At 38.5% G+C, this 12023-nt stretch overlaps 1 protein-coding gene across 1 annotated transcript in view; it reads right to left on the reverse strand.

The window, feature by feature from the left end:
* The window catches only part of LOC149162352 (uncharacterized), a 187476-nt gene extending 176131 nt beyond the window's left edge, over positions 1 to 11345 (reverse strand). Inside the window, exon 1 of the mRNA XM_089437229.1 lies at positions 10398 to 11345. Coding sequence (XP_089293355.1) covers positions 10398 to 10713 — 316 coding nt within the window. The 5' untranslated portion in view covers positions 10714 to 11345. The remainder of the gene's footprint in view (positions 1 to 10397) is intronic.
* Positions 11346 to 12023: the final 678 nt, after the last annotated feature.

The raw sequence follows: 12023 nt of genomic DNA on the forward strand, positions 1-12023 counted from the left end.
GTAAATCTTGGATACCTTATCTTCTGATTTTGGCATCATCTCAGGATGATCATTTGTGGAGGTATGCAAGAAACCTCTTATCAGTAAGCTAGAGTTTATGACTTGTTGAGAAGTGTTCAACTCTTGTGGATGTCATCTTGAGCAAGGATTTCAATATTCAGTCCTGATTTGCAATAGGAGGTTCCTGTAGTAATGTCTGTAATAGCAACAGTTGCATCAAGGTTTGTGGTATAAAGAGTGTGTATCAGTTTCATTAGCACCTGCTTTCAGCAAAGAAGAAGATTGCAGTTGTTGTATTAACTGGCATCAAAGGTATTGATTCAGAATTAAATCCAGCATCCCATTATTCTGGCAGACTACAGAAGGTATCTATGCAAGGGTGGTTTTACAGTTTCACCTTCAGAAGTATTCATAAAGACTTGTTGTCACATCACCTCCTTGCAGCATGATAATCTTTGACATAGGATTGATGATCTCCTAAAGCAAGGATTCAGAGGGAGTTGTAATGTTTTAATGATGTCTGTCCATCAGATGATAATCCTCTCATTTTCAAATGAAAAGAGGTAATTTTAAGATGTAAGATCTAGCGTTGTTCCTAAGCATTAAAAGTATGGTAAAATGCAGCAGCTGTTGATCCAGATATAGACTATGCATGGGGACACTGGGGTATACCTTGATACGAAGACTCTAAGTCGATTTATGGTCAAGCCATGTATATTGGATAAGTTGCTCATTAAGATTATCTAAAAGTACAGTGCTGATCTGACAGTACAATAAATGAAAAGAGCACATCTAAGTGCTATATATATGTTGAGGACCACCTTTACTTCCTAAATAAATTAAAGTCTGAAGTTTGTTACTCTAAAGCACTATTAAGCCGAATGAATAAATTTAACGAAAGCTTCAACAGTCATTTATGCACATATTGTTGTATATTGCAGAATAGGATTCAAAGAATCCAGTGTTTCACATGTTGACACCAAATACCACTTTATATGGTACAGCAAAGAACATTCTTGTTTTATGGCATGTTTGAGTGGATAGATCCAATGTTGCACGAAGCGGGAGCGAAGCGGAAGCGTTTTTTGGAAGCGGGGACGCCGAAGCGTCATTTTCCAAAAATCTAGGAAGCGAAGCGTCCACGGAAGCGTCTGCTATATATATATATATTTTTTTTTTTATTTTTTTGCATTTATACTCAAAACAAACATCCCAAATACCAAATTAATTGTAGAAGACATGAAAACATGCATATTTTTGCATAAATCAAGATAGATATAACATCCATTGTACATTAATGATCTAGAATCTAGATTCTTCTCCTCTTGTCTAGCATTTGCCTCTACCTCGATTGTCTAGGGATATTAGTCAACATTGCCCAATTTTGATCAAACTACCTAATTCAAGACTTAAAATATGGTAGAAAAAGCTTAACATGTTTGATCGATGATTTTGACTTGATTGAAAGGTAATTTTTTGCTAAGGGCGTGCCGCGTGACAAAGGAGTTCAACAATTAACACCACCAACACCAGGGTACATATAGGGCTTGGTGCTCTTGATTAAATGCTAATCGCATACCTTCATACTTGATATAATCTAATGAAATGCCACAATCCCATTGATCCTGAATACCTGAAAACTGTTAAGTCTGCTGAATTTTGAATAGGATATGAAATTCTATTTTCTCCATATGAAGTCCAATGAGGCTGGAACCACTCTCAAACATTCTGAGTCATTTCATGGTAATGTTAAAAATTTAAGTAAAAGGATGAAAATGAAAAATAAAGGAGAATGTCACTTTTACTTTAAGAATTTAACATTACCATGAGGGAGCATCTGCTATATTTATATTTTTTTTTGCTTTCATTTGTCACCCTAACCCAAGGTGGACCCACCCCCAACAAGCAAACTCACCTAAAATTTAAAAAAAATTGAAAAAAAAAACGATTTTCTAAATGCTTTTCCGGAAGCTTTTCTGGAAGCGTACGGAAGCGTCTGGGAAGCGTCTGGGAAGCGTCTGGGAAGCGCCGTACGAAGCGCGCTTCGGAGCTTTGGAAGCGCCAGCGCTTCCAAATTTCCAGGAAGCATCTAAAAAAGCCGAAGCGACGCTTCCGAATTTCGGAAGCGCGCTTCCGGCTAAGCTTCCTAGGCGCTTCCGTACGGGACGCGCTTCGGGGCTTGGAACCGGGGGGGGCGCTTCGTGCAACACTGGATAGATCTCATGATGAGCAGGTTGCCTGATGGACACTTTGCACTCTGGAAAGACAAGCTTAGGCTTGTGGTCTCCCTGAGTAAGAGGGAGTAAGATCAGTTAAATATTTTCTTCATCAAGATATGCAAGAAGCAGAGGATTGCTAAGTGTTGCCAAGATCTCTGTTGTAAATCAATATGTTTGTTGTGTATACATCTATATGTTGTTGGATGGAGCTATGAGGCTCCCATTGACGATCTGATACCATCACCAAGATCTAGTCTTGATTTTCAGAAAGCAGCCTGGCACTATTCCCTATATGAAGGGATCTTTGGTTAAGATTGAACATTGAGCTCTGGGAGCTCCTAGGGGCTTGGGGTACTTCTTGAGCTATGAGCGACCATAGGGTGAGTGGTTCACCTTCCCCTATAGGTGGGCGGTGTATAGGGTGAGTGATTCACCTTCTCCTATGATGGATGACATGTGTGTAGGGTGAGTGGTTCACCTTCCCCTACTATTGATGACATATGCATAGGATGAGTGGTTCACCTTCCCCTACTATTGATGACATATGCATAGGATGAGTGGTTCACCTTCCCCTACTATTGATGACATATGCATAGGATGAGTGGTTCACATATGCATAGGATGAGTGGTTCACCTTCCCTACTATTGATGACATATGCATAGGATGAGTGGTTCACCTTCTCCTATGGCATATGAGCAGGATGAGTGGTTCACCTTCTCCTGCAGGTAACCTAGGAGGAGATGCATATAGGCATCTATTGACATGTTGGTGGGACGTGGTTCATCTTTTCCCCACGTGTAGGATCCTTCCTACGATTGATGGTTAGCATGCATGTAGGATGTGGTTCATCCTTTCCTAACTCCTGGTGGTTTGCATGCGTGTAGGATATGGTTTATCCTTTCCGTACATATGGTTGTGACGTGTTTGTAGGATGTGGTTTCTCTTTTCCCTACATGTGGTTGTGAGCAAGATGAGATATATTCTTTCCCTGTTGGTGTTCCTGCATCATCCTACCATGTAGTACAGGACACACGAGAAGTACCTCTCATCTAGCCAATGAGAGGGGAAAAGTGGTTAGGGACCATAGCACTACCAATGGACACATCATGTACTTTCGTGCTCCCTATGTCTGGGATGCATGATGTTCTAACAACTTGATCACTCTGGATCAAATATGATTGGGGTTCGTCCTTGGTTATGTGAACTGACTTTTGTCAGTGGAGAGTGGCAAGATCTTGTGATTCACTATCGATCGATTCTTCTTCATTATTCATATCAGTGCTCAACAGAGATGAGAGGTACAAAGATGGTACATGACGACAGGATGGCATTATGATCAATGATGGATGGATTGGCCGGTGGAATTCTCCCTAGTTGAGAGTGAGTGTTAAAATTGGAAACTAGGGCCAAATTCCACCTGGGATAGCTCATTTCGTGGAGATAATTATTACATTGAATTCCTCTTTTCGAAAGACCCAAGATCGACCTAAAGATCACCAAAATTGGATAAGACAAAATTTTTATTTATTCAAAAGAATTTTTTAAAGGCATAACCTTATCAAGGTGGGAAAAATTGAAAATTTGAAATTTGAATGTGCCTCCACAAGTATCATGTCTATTTATATATATATATAGGTGCCCTCCAACCTCATTTGGGTTCACGTCCTATGAGCCCTTATTTGAAATAGGGCAGTGGATCTAAGGCTAGGGCAAGGAGGCAACTAGCACGAGTTTGGGGAGCAGATTGTCTTCCTCTTAGGTGCGGATGTCAAGTGTTAAAATTGGAAACTAGGGCCAAATTCGACCTTGGATAGCTCATTTCGTGGAGATAATTATTGCATTGAATTCCTCTTTTCGAGAGGCCCAAGATCGACCTAAAGATCACCAAAATTGGATAAGACAAAATATTTATTTATTCAAAAGAAATTTTTAAAGGCATAAACTTATCAAGGTGGGAAAAATTGAAAATTTGAAATTTGAATTTGCCTCCACAAGTATCATGTCTATTTATATATATAGGTGCCCTCCAACCTCATTTGGGTTCACATCCTATGAGCCCTTATTTGAAATAGGGCAGCGGATCTAAGGCTAGGGCAAGGAGGCAACTAGCACGAGTTTGGGGAGCAGATTGTCTTCCTCTTAGGTGCGGATGTCTTGCAAAGAAAGGCAACAAGTCTTTGGGTCAACGAGGAGGTGTTTTAGGGATGATTTAAGATGATTTAGGGCAGCAGACTTTAGGCCAAATCAGGACACATGAGCATAGGTTAGTTGGGTGGGTTTGTATGTTTGTTATATGATCTATCATCTTTGTTAAGTGGGCCGCAGGGCTAAGCTTCTATAGCATCATAGTTGGGGACTATTCACCTTATTTGGGAGTGTTTACCCTACCCGCAATCAACCTACAACAAGTCGTTGATGTTCAAAGGTAGCAAAGGTTAAATAAAGGTGTTTTCACATCCTAGGTAGGCCGCATACAATACTATAACATATTTGTTCATTATGGAGTGACTCGTGATGGTTCCAAGGCCTACATAGTGCAGGAAGGTAGCGTTGAAGGGTTGTTAGTTTGAACAAAGAATCACAGTGCCTTGGAGTTGAATTAGGGTCATTGTGATGCCCTAACTAAAACTCATAAGTTTGCACAGAACCCTTGAGCAGCAACAACGTATGTCACCAGCTTCAGAGGACATTATGTGACTACCCTAGAATTGCAACTTTAAACAAGCAATCTATTTACCTAAGGTCAAAGTTTGCCAAGTCAATTTTGACTTTGAATTTGATGTACTCTCTCTCTACTCAACAATTGAATAATAAGAAGAATTGATCTAGTGTTTTCCCCATCTTGCGGTTTTTCCCTGGCTTGTGCCAATTACTGTGTTCTCTTGTCTTGGCTTGTCTTTTGCATTAATGTTGAATGTTATTTCATCAATTACTATTATAAGTCAATGACTAATATGATTGCTAATATGTTAATGGAATAAATAATGGGCTCATGAAGTAGCTGATCTAAGCAAAGAACATGTTAAAATTAACACAGTACCACCTTCAAGCAAAGTAAGCAGCCACAGAGATATACGGGGTACATGGCACTAATGACTGAGGTGATAGAATCATAGAGCATGGTTGAAAAGAATATATCAGATTTCACAGTAGGAAGCAGGGAAGTCTTCTAGTTCAGAGGGAGTAGCTGCAGCAGCCGATAATGTGGCATGTTGCAGACAAATCCAGGTGGATGAGGTTCTTCCAGAAGTACCTTCCTTGCTAAGAGGGAGTGTTGAAAATGTAGCGAGCAAGGTCTTATAGCTTGTGCCTTAGCCAATAAAGACCTTGAATTGTCCTCATGAGTTAGACTTCAATTAGGATGAGTTATTTCCAGTATACTAGAAGAATCATGAAGTTAACATGCATAGAGTTGGAGCTTCAGTTAAAGAGGAGTCTTCATCAATTTGACTACAAAATAAAGTGGCAGTTACAAGTTCAGTTAGAGCGAGTTAGTCTTCAGTCTTGATTAAAGGACGGACGAGTTCAGAACTCCAATGTTGATTGGAGAGAGAAAGAGTGTCACTCTCAGTTAACTCGTCAATCAGAACTCGAGTTCTAAATTTGAACTAGTTCTCCTTGCATGCTCAAATTGGGTCTAGAAAAAGGAGCACAAAGGCACAAGAAATCATAAGTTTTGTGCACAAGGTTTGTGTGACAAGGCAGCTCACAAGTTTGTGAGAGGAGCCTTGATTGTGGAAAGCGCAGAGATTGTGTCCTAAGTTTTAGGAGATCACTAGTGCACTACAACTTAAGAGGTTGGTTGTGCGCAGTGAATAGGAGCTAAGTCCTCAAGAATACAAGGTAGAAAGTGCACTAAGAAATAGGGCACAAGTGCGCTAGAAAATAGGACCTGAAGTGCGCTAAGAAATAGGGAATCTACACAAGGAATAAGGCTGCCAAGAGTGCATGGAAGGAGTAGAATTGAGCAAGGAAGCAGGTTTTGCAGACCAAGTCAAAGAGGCAGCAGAGGATTGGTTGCGAGCTAGAAGGCTGAGATCAAACAGTGATCAAGGCAGCCCGAGAACAATTATATCAGCTGAGATTTGTGAGAGAAGCAAAACTTTCTCAAGAGAGACAAATTGCTTTGTAATAGATTCAATTGTTCCAGGACAATCAATAAAATACCACATCACGCAAGCAGGTTTTACCTGTTGGGTTCCTGAGAAAAACAAGTGTGTCAATTTGTGTAATGTGTTTTTAACTCTGTTTTTATTCTGCTGCTTGTGAATTGTTAAGAGACTTTGTATCTTGGTGAAAGTAAACTAGATTTCAGTTTTCAGATGTTCCTCTGAGTAGTTGCAGAGTTTCATGGAAATTTAACAAAGAGTAGCTTATCAAAAAATGCCTTTGTACTTTTATGTTGTTCTTCTTCTTGATCTACAAGGGGCTCAAATCCATTCCTATTAGTCATACCTGACTTTTCAGGCTGAGATCCCTTGGGTTGCTGCTTTTTGCACCTTCTATTGACTGTTTTGAAAGTGTTATATTCATTGTTGTCTTTGGAAGGTGGAGATTGCTTTGGAGGTTGGGATTCATGTTCACTTTGGACATCTCCTTGCAAAATGGCCATAATCATGGAAAGTATTGCATTTCAACAAGGATTTGTTCATAATCTAGGACTTGAAGGTGTCTCTAGCTTCCCATATCTAGTTGAATTGCTTCTAGAAGTTCCTTTTCCAAATCCACTTACACACAAATCTAGCACAAGTATATGTTCCCAATTTTATTTCATCTTTGATCAATGAAACGGCCTAGCTTATCTCCAATGGTTTTGAGAGTATCTTTGCCCTAGAAAATCATAGGGAGGTGAAGAAGCCTAACCCAAACAATTGCAACTGAGATTTCCATATTCGAATCAAAATCAATGGTCCAGTGGGAGAGAAACAATCTCCCAGAACCCATGAAGTATGGACCAAATCTAAAGATCTTATCTCTGGCTTCTTCAGTCTCAAGAATAAACAATAAAAGTCCTTTCCACAATAAACTAAATCGGTAGGAAATTCTCAATGCTTTACAACCCATGCCAGGACAGCTCAAGGATTGTGCCAAAGACCAGTAATTTTACCTATTAGTGCCTGTTCATGCAACATAATGGCCCTCCTTTTAGTCTCTAGATTTGAAATTTCCAGATAAGGAATCTCTTATGCCCGTTTAGCGAATTTGTGCTTAACATGGCAATTTGTACTTCTTGGAAAAGCTTTTCTGAGCAAGGAGGCAAAAGCTTCCTCCTCATCCTCCTCAAATCTACAATATGCATCCATTATTTGGAACTCCAACAAAAGCAAAACCAGTAGCGGCTCAACATGGTTCCTTCCTATCTTCCAAAGAACAATCCAAAGTGACAACTTGATGGCGATAAAGCTCTGATTGACTATCGCCAAAACCCTAACCACAACAGTTGTGTATCATGGTTTCCACCATTCGTGTTGGTGCCACTTTTTAAATAAATATTGTCCTTACAACATATGCAACAGCAGTGGATTACGAGGTGTTTCTTTGAACAATGGCTATATAACTTCACTAAATGACATGTCCTGAATTTATCTAATTGAACATGGTTAAAGGGTTTAATGAATGACACATCTTCCATCACGTCTTGTGATGGCTACGTTGTCATTTATAAGTTTTGCAAGATAAATATGATGGATGCCATTGTTCGTTACACTTGCTTCTTATGGTTGAATGGTGAATGTAAATAATGACTTGATCTATATTTTGGAACTTTCACGTTGCCTTTGATTCAAAAAATCTGAACCTCTTGTAACTCATTGAAAGCAATTGTTGATCGAAACGAGTGTGAATGCTAAGAAATTCGTTAACTTGTTTCACGTATACATTTTCGTAATTGTTCTCCAGCATAGCAAAAGCATGATGATACATGGTAATTCACTTAACAAACTTGTGTTGGACAATGGACTCTTACTAATCAAGCAAACACTTTGTATATTCTACTTTTCACATCTCTGGGCAAACTAGGTTGCTTGGTAAATCATTTTAATCAATTTAAGCTAATCAGTACTCAGACTCCTACATGATTTTAGCTTGGATTGACTTTCACAGATTCCCCTAAGCTAGGGTAGTGTCTTCCCTTAGTCTAAAGTGTTGAGCAAGGCTATTGAGATGACGATGGGTAGCTTTCCTGTTGCGCCTCCAGGCTCTCATGGGTTGTGGTAAGAACTTTCTTTGACTAATAAGAATTTGAGTGGTAACAAACACAAATGAGAACATCATTAATGTATTTACTAAACCTTTAGGAAAAGAAAAATTTGTAACATGTAGAGATATACTAGGTAGCATAAGAAATTCATTTCTCCATTAAGGAGAATTGTTAGAAATAAATGGATAAATGTGATTGCTGGCATTAAGGTACTGACAGTAGGTGTCCAGTCTGTTAGATAGGTGGCAGTAGAAGCTGCCAGTTTGTTAGATGTGTGTCTGCTCAGGTTCTAGATTTTCAGAAACCAGTTGATACTCCTCTTGTTATCCTATTTATGCTTGTACTTTCCGAAATAGAGAGCTTAATCAGTTCGTTTCAGACTGCCGTCTTTTAAATCTCTGTTTTACATAATTCAGATAATTGAATCATCATGCGACACAGCTTTATTCTAATATGTTTATTTTTCCCCAATTTTTTTAATTTCACTAATTTAATTATATATTTATTTGTGTATATATATAAATTTGGGATAGAGTGTTATCATCCCACCGCAGTTCTATTCTCATTAGTGATATGTTCTATTCTCATTAGTGACATATTGAACTGACATTAATAATGATGGTTGTTGATATTAAGTAAATTGTTATTGATCATATATATAAGAAGGTGAGGTGATGAGAAAATATTGAAAAGAAAAACATATATAAACTGAAATTAATAATTATGGTGGTTGATATTAAGTAAATTGTTATTAAACATATATGAAGATGAGGGGAGGTGAGGGGAAAATATTGAAAAAAAAACATATATGAGTGTAAGGTGAAGGGAAAATATTGAAAGAAAAAAAAAAACATAATAATATATATAATTATGTAAGTATATTATTATAGAATATGTAAGTATATTATTATAGAATACGTATTGTTGTAATGATTGTTGTTGATCGGCTTTGTACACTTGGAGATTCATTTGATGTTAAAAAAATAAATAAATAAAGCACTAAGCTGGTCGAAGAAACTCCGATGTTGCCGTAAACCCACCAAAGTTCAGATCTCTCTGACGTTCTACATCCTTCCGGAATAATAATTTTTCAACGGTGAATGGTCGAAGAAAGTCTGATTTTGTGATTATCCACCAAAATTCAAGTCTTTCTGACGTTCTAAGGCCTTCCCGCATCAGTACCGCATCAGGACAAGTAGAAACTAGACGAAAATAAAAATTAAGTGTTCCAAAACAGTGATTCTTCTAAGGCCTCCCCGCATCAGGACAATTAGAAACAAGTCAAAAAAAATTTAGGTGATCCAAAATAGTGATTCACAGTTGCCAGACTGATATGGCAATCGAAGAACGACCGAAGAAATAAAGGGCCGGTTAAGTTTACTTTTTGAAAGGCGAGAAAAAAAGTGTCAAGCTTACTCGAAAGTAAATTAGTAAGGTGTCTGATCCATTGTAAGTAAAGGTCCGATTCATTAGCAGTTATTCAGAAATGATAGGGTTAAATTGGACTGTAAGGTATCAAAAATTTGCAGTGTCGTTTAATATCTTACATAACGTAATAATTTAACTTAAATATAACAGTGATACACAGTTCATAATAAATTTGTCACATATCTGTTTCATTGGCACTCAACTTAGTAAAGATCAATACAATGAACTGAAATATATCACAAATGTTCAGAATCTTTTAATAAATTCTCACTAATAATTTACATAAGGAAACAGTGACTCGGAGTAAATTATTAGTTTACGTGTTTCACTGACACTTAATTAAATAGAGATCGGTAAAATGGACTGCAATACATCACAAATGTTCAGAATCTTTAATCATTTTTAAATTTTAGTGGTAAATAAAGTAAATAAAGCAACAATTTACAATAGTTATCGGTGAAAAAGCAATGTCTGCATTCCATCGAGAGAAAAACAACAGAGATTCAATGCAAAGACAAGAACAGTTTAACTTTAACAGGAATGAACTTACCGATGCCATTGACAGTGTCGAGTTTGTTCAACAGAGCAGTAAGCAGAGCCGTTCTGGAATCGCAGCAAAGTTTCAGCGTTTCTTCCCCCTTGTTGAAGGTTCCAAGAACATCAATTACAAGTTCATTCGGATCCCCCGACGAAGGCGAAACCCTGAATATACGCTCATAGCTGTACACATCCGGGCTCTGGTTAAAAGATGGCAAAATTCCAGAAATCGAAATTCCATTGTCCAAAACTCTCAGAATTCGACTGATTCCCTTCTGAGGACGGCCACTCGTTCCAGCAGGCCTGACGAGGAACACCTTCCGATCCATTTGCAGGATCCTCGACCGCCGACAAACTTAGATCAATGGATATCAGAGCGATCTTTGTGCTCAATAAATAAATCCAGGCCGTTCAGATTGCTCATTCTTCGTATAAGACCCGGCTTTAAAATGCTTCAGACATATACATTTAGTCAATCTTATTTTATGAGTCTCGGAGACTCGGTAATGAATCAATATGTTTAAAATAATAATATAATGCAATTAAATTATTAAGCCGAGGAGCGCTTCAGCCTTCTCTTCGTCAAATGCTGCAAAGACGGGAGAAATATGGATTCAGGTGCCGGAAATGCAGTTCAGCCGAGATCGTTTAACGCGGATTTGCCCCGGGAAATGCATAGATAATAGCGTGGATTCCGGGGAAAAGTGTTGCCTTTTCTAAAGGCCCTACAGCATGTGTGTGAGACCAGAACGTGTTTATTTCTTTGCTCTGCTGTGCTGCGCTGTGCTGTGAGCCGAGATTTGGTTTGGTTTGGTTTGGTATCGTGCTCTGGACTTGTTGAATGCTTGCGGCCTTCTTAATGGTGCCGCTTGTTCCTTGTGAGGCATTGTTTTGGGGTTCGTCGGTAAAGTGATCGGCGGGACTCACGCGACGGCCGGTTCTCCCATCCAGGGCGCGCCGTTTCAACCAATCCGGGCTTTATGAGGATTTGCACCGCGGGTTACGGGGAGTAAATTTTTGTTTCATTTTTTATTTTAAGTCGTCCAGGACCGAGCGAGGGTGTGCCGTGCTGCGAAAAGTTGGGATTTCGAGCACCATCCTTGGTGGACCAGCCAGCTCAGCTCATCGCTTTCGGGGTTCACAGTATCCGTGGCCCAGGATGTATTGTGTTATGTTCTGTATGGCAATTTCGGGGTTATCTCATGGTGTTGTCTATGTACGGGAAACTTTTTTGAGGTGGACTAGTTGTTAATTACTCCACTTTTACGACAAAATTTAAGTATGGTTTTGGACAGACAGCATATATCAAATATATTTCTAATATTTCAGATCGGCAGTCTTACGTTGACTTTGGAAGTGATTATGGTACTTTCGGAAGAAACCATCTATTAAATAAATATGATTTTATTAAAAACGAGAAGGCAAACGTAAAATTAGTGGTTATTAAAAAATATAATATTCTTAAGAATTAAAGGGCAAATGTGGAATCGGTTCTTGGAATGATAGTCTTCCTAAATAAATGTAATTTGAAACCATCTATTAAATAAATATAATTTTATTAAAACAAGAAGGCGAATGTAAAATTGGTAGTTATTAAATAATATAATATTCCTAAGAATTGAAAGGCAAATGTGGAATC

The sequence above is a fragment of the Pinus tabuliformis genome, chromosome 5_2 (genome assembly GCF_031772625.1).
Source record: "Pinus tabuliformis cultivar Carrire ecotype Pingquan chromosome 5_2, CPIR1, whole genome shotgun sequence".
NCBI lineage: Eukaryota > Viridiplantae > Streptophyta > Pinopsida > Pinales > Pinaceae > Pinus > Pinus tabuliformis.